Here is a 19,668-nt window from a genome sequence, read left to right on the forward strand (position 1 = left end):
GCACCCAGAAGCCTCCGTGCTCCCCGCCTCCTACTCCAGTTGAGAGCTTCCTGGGGGGAATCAGGAGACAACAGGCACTGATTTAGCACCTACTGTACTGAGCCCAGAGGAGGACGTAAAATGTATGCCATGTATCTACAGATTTATAAGTCACAATCTTAGGGATGTTGTACCTTCAACGAGATATGAGAACCTGAAATAACAGGAACCAGGTACAGTTGAATGACAGGAGGGTGCAGGTTAGTGGAAGGAGGAGGCTTTGCCACAAGTCAAGCACTAACTGGGTTCATGGCTCTGGGCTAGGTGGTGGGATTAGTGGAGGAGGGGACAGAGCAGTCATCACGGTCCCCATCAGAGGGCTTTCTGCAGGATAGGCCAGCAGGCAAAGACCCCAAATTCAGACCTGAAAGAGATGCAGAGTCACCATGACAGTAAGTGCATCAGGAGCATCTGAAAAGGAGCCATCGGGGAATTGGCATTTGATTTGACCGTGAAGGAGGAAGTGGATTTGGGCAGATAGAGGCCTGGATTGCAGAGGCATCAGAAGGTGGGGAAGAACCTGGTGGTGGTTTTGAGGGATGGAAAGGTGTCCTCTTAGCCTGGAGGATGCAGAAGGAGGGGAGGAAAGCCAGAGCTGTGGTGGAAGGAGAGCGTGTAGGGTTTGGGCCTTCTTTGGAGGACAGTTGAGTGGCAGCATCGACCCTCAGTACTTCTTTCCCTGGGAGACCTGCCATGGCCTCCCTGCAGCGATCCCCAGGCCCCACACCCACCTCTGTGCCTCGGACCTCATGCATCGCTGTGCCTGTCTCCCTGTGAGCCGTTGCCACATGTCTGTGTCCCTTTAGACACAGAGCTCTGTGAGGACCACCTGCCACAGGGCACACCCTTTGCAATAGTTGCACTAGTGGACAGGAGGAAGGGATACTGGTTTGTTTCAAGGCCACAGAAGTGACAATGTGTGAAATGTCAACCACAGTGCTCTTAAAGTGGGAGAAGAGAAGAAAGTGGGGTGATTGGTGACCCTTCTCCATCATCCAGTGAGGGGTTGGGGTCATGACCCTGGGTGCCAGGGCACGGTCACCAAATGCCTCTCTCTGTCCTGCAGACACTCAGCTTGGTTCAGTGCTGTCCAGGACCGTGATCTGTGTGTGTGTGTGTGTGTGTGTGTGTGTGTGTACATACGTGTGTGCCCTCACACATGCAGGTGCCCCTGCCCCATGTCACTCTCCACTGGTGGCCAGTATCATCACTTCCCTTTGGCCCTTGAACCCCACTGGATTGCCGTGGGTGCCGTGGGGCCCAGGTGTGTCCCCACGTGGTCAGCATGGCGTCTCATTGCTATGTGCTCATAAACGTCTGCCCCGCCCACTCTGTCCAGGGGTACTTTAGTGATGCCTGGAACACGTTTGACTCCCTCATCGTAATCGGCAGCATTGTAGACGTGGCCCTCAGCGAAGCTGACGTGAGTATGTGCCCGCCTGGGGCGCCCCCCTCCCATCCTCTCTCTGTCTGTGCACCTCCACTCCCGCCCTGCACTGCATCACCTGGACAAGTCACAGAGCCCAGTCGTACTTGGTCGAATACCAGGAGTTTTCTAATGAGAGCTGAACAGAAGAGGCCTTTTAGGGTAGAGCCTGATCCTGGGCCTTTCTCAACGCAAAGCACCTTAGGGAGGGCCGACTGCTTTGCACTATCACCCAGGTCACTGGCAGGCAGGGCAAGAGAGGCATCTGGAACTGTTTTATCTGCTGTGTCAGAAGTGGTACCCAAAGTGATGTACCTACAACATGTTTGCTTTAGGGCGATTTTTCAAGTAGCCAGGTGGCTTAATGCTAGAATGTTCCCCTTTTATAACACTGTCCTTTTCTTCTTTTTTTCCCCATTGTGCTTCCTCTCTTCTGTGGCTTCTGAATGCTTGCCCTCACAGCACTATTTCACTGATGCATGGAACACTTTTGATGCCTTAATTGTTGTTGGTAGCGTCGTTGATATTGCTATAACTGAAGTGAATGTAAGTAGCAAACTTTGTGTCCTATAACCTGATTGTTTTCGTTAAGTCTAACGAGGAGGAGACCAGAAACCCTCCCCATGGATCTCTGAGCACTTTAGAAATTCATGCACACATTCATTTCAAAAGGCGAAGAACAGTTTGTCGTCTTCCCTCCCTCCCCCTCCCCCTCTCTCCTGAATGAGAGTGGGGAAGTAAGTGTAGAATTGCTATTTTGGAACAAATACATCATTTTAAAAGGAGACCTTATTAGGACAGTATGGAGGTTCCTTAAAAAACTAAAAATAGACACACCAGCAATCCCACTCCTGGGCATATATCTGGAGAAAACTATAATTTGAAAAGACATATGCACCCCAATGTTCACAGCAGCACTATTTATAATAGCCAAGACATAGAAACAACCTGAATGTCCATCAACAGATGACTGGATAATGAAGATACGTGTGTATACACACACACACACACACCCCACATGATGGAATACTACTCAGCCATAAAAAATAGTGAAATAATGCCATTTGCAGCAATATGGATGGACCTAGAGATTATCATGTTGAGTGAAGTCAGACAGAAAAAGACAAATATCATGATACCACTTATATGTGGAGTCTAAAAGTAATGATATAAATTCTATTTACAAACTAAAAACAGATTCACAGACATAGAAAACAAACTGGTTACCAAAGGGGAAAGGGCAGGGAGGGATAAATTAGGGGTTGAGAATTAACAGACACACATTACTATATATAAAATAGATAAACAACAAGGATCTACTGTATAGGACAGGGAACTATATTCAATTTCTTGTAATAAGATATAATAGAAAAGGAAAAAAAGACCTTATTAAAATGTTAAGCGCCAGGAGTTAATTATGTGAGTATGTGAACATTATCGCTCACTAGCTGTGTGACCTTGGCAGGACACCCGGCTGCTTTGTGCCTCAGTTTATCCATTTGGAAAGTAGAGCTCATAATATTTGCCTTGGTACCCACTGTGGCACCCACCATGGTGGGTACCAAGGCACAGGGGGGATGCCCCACAGCTGTGCCCTGAGCACATGGCCACCACCTTGGGTGTCCTCACCTGTACCCTGTGTCTGCCGAGTCCTACCAGTGACCCTGGGTAACATCCCTGTCCTAGCTCCCCAAACATCAATGCAGATTGAAGGCTGCCCTTGGCTAGGGGACAGAGGGCCTAGTGTGTATCAGGGGAGGGTGTCTGTGCTCGCTCGTTTGTTGCACCCAGTTGAATTCTTTGTCGAGGGAACAAGTGCAGTAGCAGCGTGGTAGCTTGAGTGAACCTCCTGTAAGAAGTACCCTGAGAATGCTCCTCAGAATTCAGGGGCTCCAGAAAGGGGACCAGTGCCTCCCACTCGCCCCTTTTGGATCTGACCCATGCCTAGACTGAAAGGGCCCGAGGCCAACAGAAATGGCCCTGCCCACCTGGCCTGTCCCCGGTTCATCAGCAGGTCTCTGTGGGTGTCCAGCATGTGCCACTAGGTTGTGTGAAGCCCTTTTCGGGGATGGGTGGAGCATGAAGGAACTGTTGGGCTGTGCTGGCTTCTTGCTCCACACTGCCAGCCTGGCCTTCCTTCCCCAACACCTGGCCGGGAAGGGGTCACCATGCTCTGCCTGGCTGACATCTGTGGGACTGCATGGTCCATCCTGGTGCCTAGACAGCCTGCCTCACATAAAAATGATGGTGTCTCTGAGTGCCACTAGTTTGGGGGCCAGGCTGATTGTGGAGTGTAGAATAGTGGCACAGCCACTAGCCTGGACCCCAGCCTCTGTTCCCTCATGGGTCCACTGGGGTGAATGACACCTGCCCTTCCTGCTTTGTAGGTACATTGCAATGATAAAATGATAGGAGTAGTTGTGAAGATACTTGTTCAAAACCCAAAAGTGTTAGGGAGACAAAATGGAATTATTTTAAATGTAGATTTTCCCCGTATTAATAAGGAAAATGAACTGTAAGACTTTACCACGTGCGTGAGGGTGTGAGTCGAGCCTCATGACACTCAAATTCGTGCCATGACAAAGGAGTAAAATGGTATTTTCCTAGACCTCAGTACATGCATCCTCCAACCTCCAGAATCTCAGACTTGTGAATTATTTCACACAAAGTGGAATTCATATAAATCACCTATAAAATTGGCACTTATAATATGTAAATTATGCTTGGTTATAAAATAATCTTATACTAATGGGAGAGCAGCAGGGCTGCTCACCAGGCTGCCGTGGGCTCTCTCCTGAGTTTATGACCAGACATCCACCTGCTTAATCATCTCACAACATAAAGCACTTACAGCCTTCATCAAAGTACTCTTACTTGAACATTCTGGAACCAGACCCTTATGTTAGTCAGAGGCAGCCTATAATGGAAGTGGAAAAACCATAAACAACAATTTCAGCAGGTCCCTCCGTGCTTCAACTGTTGTGCAGGTGGTAGGGTGAAGGCTTCGTTTCTGGGCACCAGGATGTGGCCAGGGTTTGTTCACCCAGCAGACAGCCCAGCTCTCTAATGCCTGACCCGCACGCTGGCTGCCGGGTGCTCGGTGACAGCACACGCCAGTTTCTGGGCTGCCTCGCCGTGTGCTGCAGGCTGGCACCCACTGCACCTTCTCCTCTGGTTCAGCTCTGCTCTTCATTGTCTCCGACATGTTCCCCTTCACCTTCCATCAGTCAGGAAAGCCACAGGTCTATAAAAGCCCACATGAAGTTTTTTAGGTAGCACTTGACATTGGAGTGTCCATACAATCCAGGCTTTCGTTGACATTCAGTCATACCAGTTAACTTCCTTGTACTGTTTTTCAGTGTGTAACCATTCTCCTGGTCAGATGAAGGCTGAGACCAAAGCTTCCTGAGCCCAAAGCAATGCCAGTTCAATGCCCTGGGCCAGTAGAAACCCCCTTGGGGGACCTTAGGTATTCCTGTGCTTGGCCTCAGCGCAGAGGGAATGCTCAAGGGCCCCTCTTGATTCGGTCCTTTGTCACATCTTTATTGGGCATCTACAAAAAGAAAGAAGAGACTGAGTGCCCCTACCCTCTGCTGACATAACTGTCTGCGGGGAGTTAGTGGTTCTTCCACCCCACCTCCCGCACATCAGGTTCCCCAGGGAAGCAATGCACATCATTTTCCTTGGTGGCCTTGCCCCCCAAGCTCCTGCGTCAGCTGAGCATGAATATTCTTGGTCCATTGTTGGCTGTTTTTAGCTACCAAACGTCATCATTTTTTGCAATGTTTAACTTGCTGTGCTCTCTCTCCCAACCTCTGTTGATCTTTCTTTTCTGTTGCCTAATTGATTTTCATGTTGGTTTTATTTTTAGAAAATTGTAGCGGCAAGTATATATAAACATATATACGGTGAAGTCGTTGTTAAAGCAAAAGCGCTCGAAAGACTGTATACTTGTCTTTGGCTTCCCCACCTTTGGTTTTCACTGAGTTTCACAGGAGTGCAGTGGGTTGTGGTCATCTAAATTGTTTGCTGTGCCCTATTTCATTATCTCCAGCCTGAGGCCTGAGCTGGGGCCGTCTTGGTCTGTCACGCTTGGCTCTGTGACATGCCAGGATAGTCTTCAGAAATGAATGATCTGGCCTGGAAATGAGAAATTGAGCTTGCGTTTGCATTCTTTGTGCAGACATTTTGGATGGCCCTTTCCGTTGTCCTGCTTGCACGCTCACCCAGCCCTCTCCATCTTGCTGCCCCGCTCCCACGCCCCACACCCTGCCACGGTCATGGTTTGATAGCTTTCGTGGACTTGTCTTCATCACAGTTGATCGTAACTACACCAAGCTGCTAAAATGTCAGATGAGGAATGGCAGGCTCACTTTGTCCCCTTCTCCGATGCTTGTTTGTCCCTTGAATAGTGAAATGACCCAGCGTCGTAGTCACCCTAACCTAGGGAATGGCCATGGCTGACATTTAGTCTTTTCCGTTATCGTTATTGCCAGGGAGGCAAAATGCTTGTTTAGAAGCCATGCCTGCCTTGTTATTACGTAAGAGCATGTAAAAAGTCAGTAGGAAGCTCACTCCCAGGGACCCAAGATTGGCCCCTGACTTGTCACGTACTCAGGTTAGACAGGTGGCCAATAGCTACACTCAGCCTCTTTTCTGAACCCCTGATCAGGTTATTCAGCCCTCCATTCCTTATGCTACCCTTTTCTAGGGACCAGATTGCTGGTTTGTGGACACAAACTCAGCAATCCCAAGTACAGAAGCCCTCCATTCCAGAGGTGTTACAAACCAGGTCAGAAGTAGTCAGAGGGGGCTCCTCCCAAAGATTCTCCAGGACGCCTCAGGGTAACTGGTTTGCTGGGATGCTGGTTTGCTTCTTGTCTGAAATGGAAGACTGCATCATTTCAGCTTTTCCAGAAAAACATGGGAATGAATGCAGAAGGTGCAGACCCATCCCTTTGATGGCACTTGGGAAACTCAGGGCTGGTTTGGCTCCATGGTTGTGGGGGGCTGGCCCAAAGCCTACATTGCTAGAACCTGCTTGGGAGCCCTGTGGGGAGGAGCTTTGCAGACCCTGGCATATAGTTTGGCTTCCTGAGGCTGAAGGCCCATTTCCCTGTAGGGTTTCTAGATGAAGGATGTGGCATCTCAGGAAGGAGTTACCAAGGTCATCTAGTCCAGGCCCTGGGATGACACTGGAAATCCCTCTATTGAAAAGCAATCACTCAGCCCCTAGCGCTGTCTTTGGAAAGGCCCCTGGGGAGTGAGTTCTTCCCCAGTTTCCCAGGCTCTACAGGTGTCCTGTGATCCATCCTGGGAGTCTGGCAGGACGTCAGCTTGCTGATGGTCCATTCCCACCCTCCAGCAGCTCCCTGCATTTCCAAGCCTCCTCCATCCCTTGTAGGGAAGGCAGAGAGGGCATCACCTCTCTCTGTACCCTTCTGAGTACTGAACCCTTATCAACCCCAAGAGAACCCTTTGCTGAGCTGTAACAGCCTGAGTGAGCTTTTCTTGTGCTCCCGCTCTGTGTGGTCACTCCAGACCTCCAGGGAATGTGTTGGTGTGGGTGACCAGCTGAAGACATGGCCCAGCTTTACCCTGGCCAAGGGCCACCATCCTCAGCTCTGGCTGTAGGTTGGTATCACCTGGGAGCTTTTAAAATTCCCAAACTCGGGCACATCCCAGATAATTCCATAAAAATCCTTGGGGTGGGACCTCGGCACCAGAGTTTGTTAAAGGTTCCCAGGCAGTCCCAGCGGGCAGCCCGGGGTGGGAGCTGGCCTGCCCTTCTCCTCAAGCTGGCGTTTGTAGTTTAGGCAAAGCCATCCTCAGGGTCCCTCAGTGTGTAAGATATTTTGGCAACTTGCACTTTCCCCTAGTGCTACCCGTGACATCCTGCCCTGCGCAGTCCTCCCTGCCCAACATGGCATAGGGGGAGGGAGGTGTCACAGGCTGCACTGGGGGTGCACGCAGCCTGGTGTGCCGTTTGCTCTGCCCTTCCTTTCTTGCATGTTGTGCTGCCTTGCCCCTCCACAAATGCTGTCTCTTCCTCTTTTTTTTTTTTAAACTAAAGACTACCCATGGTTTCACCTTCATAGCCCAAGATTTGTCATGCTTCAAAGATATCAGTTGAAAAGGAGATGTGCGCTTCAAAAGTCAATTTGGCTGCTGACTTCCCCGTATAAGAGGGGCATAGCAGGCCCATCAGACTTGGGGTAGGCTGGGGAGGGGCAAGCAAGAGAAGCCGTGGCCTGGAAGTGTCTTCCTCAACCATACAGCCTCCTTATTCTCTTGCAGGTCCAAAGTACAAGTTATGGACATTGCAAAAGTATACTGTAGAGTGTCTGTCTTATGCACACTCTGGTCCCCTTGAGCATAGGCAAGCATACAAACACACCCCCCACACACTCCAGCTGCATGGGCGAGACTGGAGCCTCCTGCACACAGCCCGTAGGGAGATGGTGTGGGAGAGATTGAGAACTTTGGGAAATAAATTCCTTCACTTGATAAAGTCATTGAATTAAAAACCATCATCTGTCCCTTTAAGAAGATGAGATAATAGAGGGAATATAAAAAGAGTGACTGGGCTTTGACCAACCTATTGGAGAGTTCACATTCTGAGCATCCCAGGTGAAGCAGACACCTCTTTAGCCCCAGCAGAACCTGTTAGTCCAGGGTTCATAGTCTTGTTGAATTTTAGTTGTGATGTGATGTGCTCAAACTCCTTATATTTTTTGAATTTTATAGAGTTTTATGTTTGGTCTCAGGAGGCAGCCGTTGATGAGAGTGGGACTTTAGAACGGAGTTTTTCCTTTCCCTGTATCTCCAGGGAGGAGAGCCCATTAGATGAGGGTGTGTGACCATGCGTGCACACACATCCCTTAGCTGTGCAGACACCATGCAGAGAGGCTCCCTAGAGCCCTGGAGAGTACTCAGCCATCCAGGCCCCCAACCAGAAGAGCCTCCTTCCTTTGCTGGCTGCCAGGTAGACAAGCTGCTTCAGCTGAGGTGACCCCCCCCCACCTTGAAGGGAAAAGAATGGCTGTCATTTCCCGGCTCTTGTTCAGTCTCTACTGTTTAAAGATGCCTCCTGATATTTGTGAGTTTGCTTACAATCTCTGCATTCTCATAAACACTTATTGAACCTCTAGTAAGTTCCAGACACCATGGTGGGCACTGAGTGGAGTGAGGCAAGGTCCCTGCCCTCAGGGGGCTCACAGGCTGAGCGGGGAGGCAGATGAGCACAGGGTGACAGTGCAGGGATTCTGCACCCTGGGCCCAAGTGGCAGGAGCCCAGCCAGACCTGGGGTGAAGCAGCACTGCTGAAGTTCAGGGCAAGCTGCTGCTAAGTTGTTTCTTCCCAAGAGCCACACAGAGCTAAGCTTTCTGGGTTGGGCAGTGAAGGCTTCTGGAGGGAAACCAGCCCCTCTCCTGCAGTGCCCGGCTCCTTGGCTGCCGCACCAGAGAGGGCCCCACTGGACACGTGCTGCCTAGGTGTGCGGCTCCGGGAACAGAGTAGGGTCCAGGAGGCCTGTGGACCACAGGGAGCTCCCACCCTGTTTGCCTTGTTTAGTAGAGCCTTTCTGTTCCTCAGGGTTAGGGATGGCCTGCCGCAGAGTGGTTAGTTCCTCAGACCCACAACCCTGACAAAGAAAAGAGAACCAGTCTCCCCCCAGAAGCGGAGTCCTCCTCTGCATTTTCGGGTTCAGAACACTGAGGTCTTGCAGCATTACCTTTTACTGGACGTCTGTCAGCCTTGGAACATTACGTCCTGGGTGTGAGTTAGAAAGCAGCGTGTCCGAAAGAAAAAAATGAAAAAAAAAAAAAAAAAAGAAAGCAGCGTGTCCGAGCCTGTGTCAGCACTGCCCGCCCTCAAGTCAGTTCCAGGCAGTGCCGCTGGTGTTTCCTCAGGAAGGTAGCAGATGTATTACCCTAAGACATTCACCACAAATTTTTAAAAAGAGGGAGGGGCCGTCCTCCTGACCACCTGCTTCCTTCCCAGTTCATTAATACATTTTCAATCTTTGATTTCTTAAAGCCAACTGAAAGTGAAAGTGTCCCTGTCCCAACTGCTACACCTGGGGTAAGATCAGTGACTAGTCCCCGGGGCCTGGGCCTTTTCCTTGAGTTTATTTGACCATGCCGAGTTTTCCACTAGTTGTTCTGTATTCTCCATGATTGTCCTTCCAGAGCAGTGTCTGCAGTGGTTTGCGTTCATCATCAGTGTCCAGTACTCTTGACCAGCCCAGCGTCCCCCTCTTAACACACTAGACCATGTGGACATGCATGTGCTGTGTGGACGCGGTTTTCCAAGCCCTGTGTTGTTAGCATGTAACTTTTCCTTTCATATCATGCTTCTTAAGGTGAAAAGGCCCTAGAAACACATCTTTAATTCTTACCTCTGCCACCTTTGTTTGCATCTGTTGCTGTTTTTCTGAAAGTGTTGCATGTTCTACTTTCCATTGGGTTTGACCTCTCCGTAATAACCCTTCAGAACTCTGAAGAGAGCAATAGAATCTCCATCACCTTTTTCCGTCTTTTCCGAGTGATGCGCCTGGTGAAGCTTCTCAGCAGGGGGGAAGGCATCCGGACATTGCTGTGGACTTTCATTAAGTCATTCCAGGTAAGCGCCGTGCCCGCAACTTCTTTGTCTTTGAAGAATATGTGTGAGTCGGCGGTTGTCCTCTAGCGTGGAGGGTCCAGACTCCCTTCTGGGTGACCACCTGGGTCTGTAGAGAACATGGGATGCTGAGGAGACCCGGCCCAGCGTTGCTCGGGTAAACCCAACAGGATTACTTGCTTAAAGGAAGCAGAGGAGAAAGCAGTAAGGACCAGTGGCTGAGAGATGGGCAGCATTTCCCAGGCTGACTGAGATGCGGGGCTCCCCACCCCTCCACCCTCCTCAGGATGCCCCGTGTGAATGGTGATGTCTGAGCATGTGAGGGTCCTGGCCAACTTCTGGAAGCCAGACAGCTTCTCCCCTTAAGTCTGCCACAGTCTTTGTTGTCCTCTGTTGGCCAACCTAGATACGAATCAGAGACCACTCGACTGGGGCCGGCACGCCATCCCCAGTCACGAGTTGTCCAGTGCCTGGGAGGTTACAGAGTGGAGGACATCTGGGTATGAAGTAGGTCGTCTTTGTCATCTGGGACTCTCCAGGCTGGTGCATCCTAGTTCCAGGCGGTTCCCCAGCAGAACCCAGCTTCTCCTGTGCCTCCCAGCACGCACCCTGGATGTTCTAGCCTCCTGGACTTACACCACTGGGGAGGGGCACAGATTCTTGTTACTAGGCGCACCAGGTGGGGAGTTTGAAGGTGTGCATGAACAGCAGAAAGTGAGTCGCTGATCTTTGTTTCTTCATCATTTGACTGTTCTTAATTCAAAGGTAGTACCTGCTCACACTAACAAATGAGGTTACCCAAGGATACACAAAGCACAAGTTCCACCCCCACCCCCACTCCCACCGCCTCTGAGATAACTGGTGTTACTATCCCAGGAAACATTTTTCCACAATGGGTGGGTGAGGTGGTAACAGGTAAAGAGAAGAAGGGATGACATCTAGGGAAGGAGGTAGATTCAAAAACTGAAAGAAGGAAAATCACAAGTCCTTTTGGGGAAAATGAGGTTGTAGGAGGAACGGGAATGCAGCTCTGAGAGAGGCAAGGGCAGAGCAGGGCCTCAAGCAGGTGAGCCTTGGTCCTGGAAATGGATAAAATCCTAGATGGTTGCTATAAATACAAAGTACCACAGTTTGTGGACAAACTTCCATAAAAATAGAATGAATTCATGTAATAATGTCATTCTTACTTTTTAAAAGAAACAGTTCAACTTTTTTTTTAAGATTTGATTATTGCAGATAAATTCGTGTCTCAGAGTAGCAGTTGATAAAAATTGAGAAACGGTGCCACTAAATTTTTAAACATTCACTAATCTAGGAGAAAATGCATATAGATATAGTGAGGATAGCCTGGAACCAAGGCTGTGGGACCCTGTTAGCCAGTCCAGCTGTGAGGATGGGGCCGCTGCACTAGCCCAGCTGGCAGTCACAAATCCAGAGCTGGCACAGTCAGAAAGATTTTTAGCCATTGGCTTTCAGGTGACTTTTCTCAGCGGAGAAAGAGGAGGCTTTACGCATGTGTGCTTGGCATTAAGTTTAACAATCTGGGCGCTCCCTGGAGGCCTGCCACGCACACGGACACCTTCTGTCACCTGCGGTGAGGAACCTTGGATTAAGGAACCAGGGGTCTGACCCGACGTGTGCTGGTATTTGATGTTCCTAAGGGGAGCCCAGGCTTGGTGACTGCTCAGCCAGCTCCTTTTCTTTCCTGGACCAGCCGCCAGCTCTGCTCTTCTTTCAAAAAGTGTACATTTTAAGAAAGGTGCCTTGCCTTCAACAGCCACAGCCAGAAAGTGGTTCTTCCACTCTGACCCAGTGATTCCACTCCTAAGGCTTCACGCTAAAGAAGTACTTCAGCAGATGCCAGGTGATTTTGCATAAAGATGTTCCTTTGTAAAGTAGCCCCTTGGTCCAACCCCAAACACCCCCACAATAGAAAGTGGAAGCCATCTAATTATCCAGCATTTTGGAATTGTTTCATCAATTACAGTAATTTCACAAAGGAATCCAGCGGTGAATTTAAGCATTACCCTGCAAGGGAATTGTCACTGTTTGACACTGTTCAGGATTAGGATATGCTGTTAACAACTATGTAAAGCACGTCCCACCTGCAGCTTCGTAACACAAGTGTGCACGGGCTGCTGTACTCAGGGCTGAAGTCATCCTGCTGGGCTGGGGTTTAAAAAGCTCTTCCACACCATTGACATCCTTTCAATATAACACAGAAAAGAATACTGTGTGTGCCCCACGTGGGTCTGCAGTCTGTCCCCGAGCAGTTGCTGTCAGGGCTAGGGGCAGGAGGCCCGCATAGAGCCAGGTGCTTCCTTTCTTCCAGGCGCTCCCCTATGTCGCCCTTCTCATAGCCATGCTGTTCTTCATCTACGCGGTTATCGGCATGCAGGTAAGCTCCAGCCCCTCTGTCTCTGAATCCCCTTTGCTGGGTTGCCCCAGATCTGTGGCAAGATGTCCCTTGGGCAGGTGGGCTGGAAGACAGGTCATGATTTTTCAGCCAGCAGCGATGAGAAAGATGTGGTCCAGAGAGCCGGGCCCAGAAGGACATGGGGAGGTTGGAATATGTCAGGGGAAGCTAACCTGGGGACCCTCCCCATTCCCAGTCTGCATCTCAGGAGAGCCAGTCAACTGAGAAGACCCATCATTGATTGTTGCAACAGCAAATGCCATACTGAAAGAAGCCCTCATTGCCTATTTTCTGCACCCATGTTGCTTAGAAAGTAGTGAGTGAGACAAAAGTCTGTTTATCATCTGAAAACATTACAAATGATTTCCAGATGCTGGCTGCTGAACTCAACTCAGCAGCACCCCTCTAAAAAGAAGCGTGAAACCAGGCCCTTCTGTGGCCTGGGCCTGGGGGCTTCCAGCCCGTCCTGGGGTGAGGAAGGGAATTAGGACTTCACTCACAGCTAAACCCTGCACACAGTGGGTGGGTAGGGGGCAGAGCCTCCCGGAGGAGAGGGTGGTGGAGCAGCTGGTGGCACTGGACCTCCCGAGGCCTCTTTGCTACATTCTCTGCTGGGCAAGGTGCAGCCTTTCAGATAAGGGAGGTTGTGAGTGACAAATAGGTGAAGCATCCCCACAGCAGAGAAATGGTGGTGTGTGCCTTTTTATTCTGAAGACAGAGAAGTATTTGCAAGTCATTAGGAATCTTACCAGGAGTTTGGAACGAAGAGTTAGCATGCTTGAGTCCCTCCCTGTAATTCAGCAGTAGGGGATGCCCTGAAGGGTCTTTGATGCCTTAATGTCCTCTTACAAAACTAGAGTTGTCTCAGAGAACCCCAGACTCCTCACACACGCCACTGCGGGTTTACTCTTTGCTAGGCATCACGCCCTTCTAAAATGTCAGTCTGTTTCTGTAATTCCCACAAGTGAAGTATTTACTACCTTCCCCTGGCCCTTAGGGCAAAGCCCATCCTCCTTCCCGTAGCCCAGCGGCCCCCCAGGCTTGTCGGCGGCCTGGTCTTTGGTCTGTCCATCTGTCACACTCATGGTCTTTTCATTTCCTGGAGCACCTGTGCCTAGTGGCCTCTGTGCCTTTGCAGGCAGTGCTCCCTCTGCCTGCAGCACTCTTCACCTCCTTGTCACCTGACTGGCTTCTCCTTATCCTTCAGTTCTGAGCCTTCACCTCATTTCCCCTGGAGGCCCACCCTGCCCCCAGCCCCGATCTGTGAGCCTGGCTGTGCCTCCCTGTCGGGCTGGACTAGCCCAGCTCTCATCGGAAGGGGCTGCTTGTCTGGTTACTTCTGCACCCCTTCTCCCAGGTGGGGACTCCTTGAATGGAGGATATGCCTGACCTCAGCGCCATGTGCCCAGTGGTCAGTATGGTGCCTGGCCCAGTTCTGTTGAATGAATAAAGCGCCAGGCACTCCGAGCTGGCCCTCGTGGGTACTGACCAAACTTGAGTTCTAGATTCATGTACAGAGTTTTGGAGAGTTTTCTGCATGACAAAAGCTTTTCTTTTTACCCTAATACTTTCTCTCTATAGATGTTTGGGAAAGTTGCCATGAGAGATAACAACCAGATCAACAGGAACAATAATTTCCAGACCTTTCCTCAGGCAGTGCTGCTGCTCTTCAGGTGACTGAGTCCAGCCCAGAGCAAGCCTGTCTCCCTCTGGGCTCCCAAGTGACAGGAACACGTGTTACTCCAGCAGCTGGTCATGGTGGCTTTTTGTATTTGTTTGTTTTGTATTCTCAAACAGACACACGATCATTTTAGTCACAGGGGAATTTTGCTGGATTGTGGTCATTCCAATTGTGATGGGCTTAATTAAGGTTTTCCACTTGGGAGTGAGAAGGTCTAGGGAGGCCACCGGGAGGGTACAGGATCTGTGCTTATGCGTGGGAGCGAGTGCCTGAACGCAACCAGGAGAAGCGGACATTTAGCAGGAACATAGGGGCCTTTTCAGAGCCAACATGGAACATCCTGAGATGTGCAATTTCAAGTTTTATGGGATTGTTTTAACTCCATTTAATAACTGCAAACAAAGGGCCATAAAGTGAGAGAACTTTCTAGAAATCATACAAGTAATTCCTAACAACTCTAGTGAGTGGAGAGCAAGTCATCTGTGAGTTAAATGGTTTCTAATTCTTTGCTTTTAACAGAATTGGACGGGGATCTTATGAAGTTGTCAGATGTTAGGTCATTAAAAATAATTAATAATCGTTTAAAAATTATAATATGTGTTTAAAGGAGAGAAGACACCAAAACAAACATCCCCTTATACAAAAAGAATTGATGTTCTTGTCTCAGATGGTTAAGGTCAATCAGAGGGAGTTGCAGCAGGGCCTGCACTCACTGACAGAAGCTGCATTTGAAAACCAGTAGGAATTTCAGTTTATGAACTCTCACTAATTCAAACTGGCTTTTTCCCCAAATTACTTATGTTTTGCTCTAAATTAAAAAAAAATTTTTTTTCCTTAAGATTTCTTAAAGGTTTAAGCCTCAAAAGCCTTCTTCCCCTATAAAGACCTTTCTTTGCTTAATCCAAAAAAGGTGTGCGACGGGGGAGGCCTGGCAGGAAATCATGCTGGCCTGCCTACCGGGGAAGCTCTGTGACCCCGAGTCGGATTACAACCCCGGCGAGGAGTACACGTGTGGAAGCAACTTCGCCATCGTCTATTTCATCAGTTTTTACATGCTCTGTGCGTTTCTGGTAAGTGATCAGAATCACCCCACCCCATCAATGGACAGATACTCCCATAGCTTTTTGGGATTCAATGATGTCCTGTCAGATTGCTACAGAGTACTTTATGCTGACCAGCACTTTAGACTCCACTGGGCAATAGAGGATTTTGCTGAATGAGGCCTGTTTCACTAGCACCTTTGTTGTGAGCAGAGGTTGGATGCTAACTAACAGGCTTCACCACCCCAGCTTGTTAGGGCTGCTGGTTCCTTTATAAAAATGTCAAAGCTGCTGCACATAGCAGTGACTTGAGTGTGAGCTATTTGGTGCCAAATTATAAAACTGCAGTGTGCTTCGAAAGGTCAGATAATACATTCCTCCTGTCCTCCTGTGAAACTATATGCTATAAAGCTATTTTGGAAAGCTAGAAGCCTACCTTTTTCTTAAGTTTTAGAAGCCTACCTTTTTCTTAAGTTCTCCAGAAGGGAAGTTTTTACAGCCTCTCGGAGAAGTGGGTCCAAATGTTTTGTGACCGTTATAATTAGGAAGCACTTTCTAGGGTCTAACCCAGCTCAGCCCACGAGAGCTGAAGCTCCCTCTTGATTGGCTTTTACAGATCATCAACCTGTTCGTGGCTGTCATCATGGACAATTTTGATTATCTGACCCGGGACTGGTCTATTCTGGGGCCTCATCATTTAGATGAATTCAAAAGAATATGGTCCGAATACGACCCTGAAGCAAAGTAGGTTGTGTGGCTTGTGTGGGCTGTCTCTGGATATTGCCTGTGCATTTTGTGGAAAGTGGGATGGACTGAGAGCTTAGGCTGGCCAGTGCTGCCCCACACTTCATGCCATACTTTGTCTCCAGGGGAAGGATCAAGCACCTGGACGTGGTCACTCTGCTCCGCCGAATCCAGCCTCCCCTGGGATTTGGGAAATTGTGCCCACACAGAGTAGCCTGTAAGGTAAGTATCCTGTTCTCATGCCTGACAGCCTCTCCTGTGGGGACTCCCAGCTTCAGTCAGCAAACACTAAGTGACGTTCTCCCAAGCCTGATGTCAGGCACTGGGGCTGCCTAGATGAGTGATGTGTGGTCACTGTCCTGAGGAGCTTTCAGATGTGTGACTCTTAGGACACTCTATCAGCCAACAGTAAGAATAGGAAAGGAATTATGTAATTTGTCATCAGGTGGCAGGAGCGGGTGCTAACAAGTTGCATCATGTCCAGCAGGAGAGAAGTAGGAGTTTGTCAGAGCGGGAAGAGTATTTTGCAGATGGGGAGTCTGGACAGCCCAGATGTGGAGGCAGGAGAGTAGGGGGTCATCGGTGTGGCTGGAACACAAGAGAGAGCAGCAGAAAGCCCCGGGCTCAAGCTGAGCATGGCTGTGAGGAGCCTTCTGTGCCAGGCTGAGTCCCTCAGAAGAATCGCAAGTAGACTTCCATTCTGGAAAGTTGACTCTTGGCAGTGGAGAAGTGAACTGGGGACAGGACAATGCCCAGGGGAGCTGTTGCCATCTTCTCACTGAGGAGTCCGGAGAGCCAGAGGGAGGGCAGTACAAGTGGGCGTGGAGAGGAGGGAGCGGCTGAGGGAGCTCCTTGGGAAGCAAAAGGGAGAGGACCTGGTGGCCTGGGCATTTCCCAGTTCATGTGATGGTGGATGTGGTGACGTGCCCCTCCACTGCGGGAGCTCCTTTGCTGGTGAGCCTGCGTCAGGCAGTGACTTTGCAGGGTGGATTCAGCTCTCCCACCTCACCCCTTTCTGAAGTTTTCACATCAGACTCTCTGCGAGCCCTCGTCGAGATTTGTTTTCCTTCCACAGAGCTCATGTTGCACCACCTTGAGTCAGCTGTCACAATAGAAAGGATTCCCCCTTTACAGGAGAAGTGCAAGATTTGGCTTTGGGAAGTCTATCCTATAGAAATCCGACTAGGAATTTAAATGGGATGAATCCTGTGTACACAAGATTTTAGTCCATTAATAGGGAGGAGAAAAGGCTTTTAAAATCTTTCTCTTAGAACACCTTGTCAGCCAAAAATAAGAAATTTGGAACTATTAACATTTATAATTCTTTAGCATTTACCAGCCAGGCACCTAGCTGAATCTCAGTGTCTGTGGTCTCCTTTAACCCTTGCCCGAACCCTTTGCCATGAGCCTGGCACCTGCATTTACAGAGGTTACTGAGGCCAGAGAGGATGTCATTCATCCAAGTTCTCTTCAGTTCTCAGTGCTGGTGTTACAGGGGCTAGGGGAGAAAAAAGAGAAGCAGAAAGTGGGGATCCAGCTCTGGAAGACCAGACACTCAGAGAAACCACGTGGTCTCGTACACAACACTCCCCAGTGGTCACATCAGGGCAGGGTCCTTGAAGGATACTCCGTGCCTTAGGAATAGCAACAGACCCTAACCCCGCAACAGCCTTAAGGACATGCCCAGAATGGAGGCCAGACCCCAAGACACTGGGAGAGCCGATTAATGAGAAAGGGAGAGGAATGCGTGAACAGTAAGGGGACTGAACCGTTTTGAAAAACAAAGTACATCATCCAAGTGCCAGCTTTGTCTTTGACCTTAGTCATCTCAGAGCCCCTTAACTGGTAGATGCCCCCCAGAAGGCCGTTGAGCTCATTGAGGATTGATGAGAGAGAAGCAGAGTAAACATGGAAAAGGGATGCGGCTGTCATTTGTCATTTGCCTTCCATTGAGAAACATTTCTGTTTGCAGAGACTAGTTGCCATGAACATGCCGCTCAACAGTGATGGGACAGTGATGTTTAATGCAACTCTGTTTGCTTTGGTTCGAACGGCTCTTAAAATCAAGACGGAAGGTGAGCCCTCCCTGGAAGCAGGACAGGTGGGAGAAGAGGAAGGGAATGCTGTGTCCCACCTTGATTCCGATCCGGGTCTTTTCTTGTCCAATAGGGGATGTCCAGGGAAGGGGGCAGGGAGGGTAGTGAGACCATCTGTGCTGGACCCTCTGGCCTGGCCTCCCTCCCTCCCTCCTCCCTCCTTTCCTCCTCCCTCCCCCTCCTTTCTTCCTCTCTCTCTCTTTTCCTCCCTCCCTCTGTCTCTTTGTGTCCTGGAAGGTTTACAGAGGGACTCATGCCACCTGCAGCCCTGGAGAACAGAGAGGCATTGCTGAGTAAAAGAAGCCAGGCTTGTTTTCCCCTCTTCTTTTTGAATTCAGGGAACCTGGAACAAGCTAATGAAGAACTCCGAGCTGTGATCAAGAAAATTTGGAAGAAAACCAGCATGAAACTTCTTGACCAAGTTGTCCCTCCAGCTGGTGGTCAGTGTACTTTATTTCCTAAGTAGTTCTTGGCCAACACACTGGTTTCAATGACAGAGTCTCCAGGAAGCCCAGCATGTTTGCAGAACACTCAAGGTATCAGCCAGAGCAGTAGGGCCAGCAGCCGCAGAAGGCCCTTTGGCCATTGGTGCAATTATCTGGGTTAACGTGAGACCATTCCAGACAAAGGAGAGACTTCAGTGACAAGGAAACCAAGACCCAGATGACTGAAGCTGGGTTTTCTTGTGGGTGGAGGAACTAGGAGAATAAGCTTACTGCCTGAAAACCAAAAGCCTGTATTTTGGGGGCCCAAAGTGAAATATTTAAAACTAGTTTCCATTTATCCTTCAACGTATTGTTGAAAAAGTCTCACAAAAAAAATTTCAGAAAATGATATTTTCAAAATGTTCTCGTCAAAACCGATTCTATTGCCCTAATTACCAAAAATGTCCCTTTAATTAGAATTTAGAGACAGAATAGGCATGCTTATTTCCTTCGTTGTTTATCACAAAATAACTTACTAAACTTTTTTCAGATTTATATATATATAAAATACATATATATATATAAGACAGATACTGTTTTTTCATTTTGGTTGAAGTACACATGAACTTACCAGTGGAGGTGGTTGTTTTTTGACTGTTTTGTTTTCAAGTTTTAAAGGTGCAGGATCGGTTTGCTGAGCGCCCCTACCCCTGGACGCATTAGAAGCATTCCGTGTGTTTTATAACCAACTGAACTTTTATGTGTCACTGTTCCTGCAGCCTTCCAGATGGGGCTGGCTCAGGTCTGGAAGCTGACTCCGGAACCCCAAGCCAGGACGGTGGCCACCGTCTTTCTCTCTGAGAAGGTGACAACTCTGGCTCTTGGTGGGGCAGAGAGAGTGGCACACTGGCCAGCTCCGCTCCTCAGCATGACTCGAGAAGCAATGTGAGCTTTTGTCACTGCCACCCATAGCTGGCAGGGCCACTGGCTCAATGCTGGGAGAGATGGCCCACAAAGAAATGATAAAAAGAAAGTGCAAAAAAAAAAAAAACCCAGAAAAAACACAAACCAAAAATCCTCCCACCTAGGGAGAGAACCCTGGCTCTCCACAGGAGAACTGATGCTGCACTTTTTAAAACAACTCTTTGGTTTTCGTTCTTTTCTTTTTAGCTGCACACCCA

The 19,668-nt window shown here is 49.2% G+C and overlaps 1 protein-coding gene across 1 annotated transcript in view; it reads left to right on the forward strand.

The window, feature by feature from the left end:
* The window catches only part of CACNA1D (calcium voltage-gated channel subunit alpha1 D), a 296,274-nt gene that overhangs the window by 247,972 nt on the left and 28,634 nt on the right, over positions 1–19,668 (forward strand). The window contains exons 31-40 of the mRNA XM_072941507.1: positions 1,379–1,462; positions 1,928–2,011; positions 9,960–10,088; positions 12,418–12,483; positions 14,083–14,174; positions 15,093–15,252; positions 15,839–15,966; positions 16,092–16,188; positions 17,939–18,041; positions 18,401–18,502. Of these exons, the coding sequence (XP_072797608.1) occupies positions 1,379–1,462; positions 1,928–2,011; positions 9,960–10,088; positions 12,418–12,483; positions 14,083–14,174; positions 15,093–15,252; positions 15,839–15,966; positions 16,092–16,188; positions 17,939–18,041; positions 18,401–18,502 (1,045 nt within the window). The remainder of the gene's footprint in view (positions 1–1,378; positions 1,463–1,927; positions 2,012–9,959; positions 10,089–12,417; positions 12,484–14,082; positions 14,175–15,092; positions 15,253–15,838; positions 15,967–16,091; positions 16,189–17,938; positions 18,042–18,400; positions 18,503–19,668) is intronic.

The sequence above is a fragment of the Vicugna pacos genome, chromosome 17, assembly GCF_048564905.1.
Source record: "Vicugna pacos chromosome 17, VicPac4, whole genome shotgun sequence".
Taxonomy (NCBI): domain Eukaryota; kingdom Metazoa; phylum Chordata; class Mammalia; order Artiodactyla; family Camelidae; genus Vicugna; species Vicugna pacos.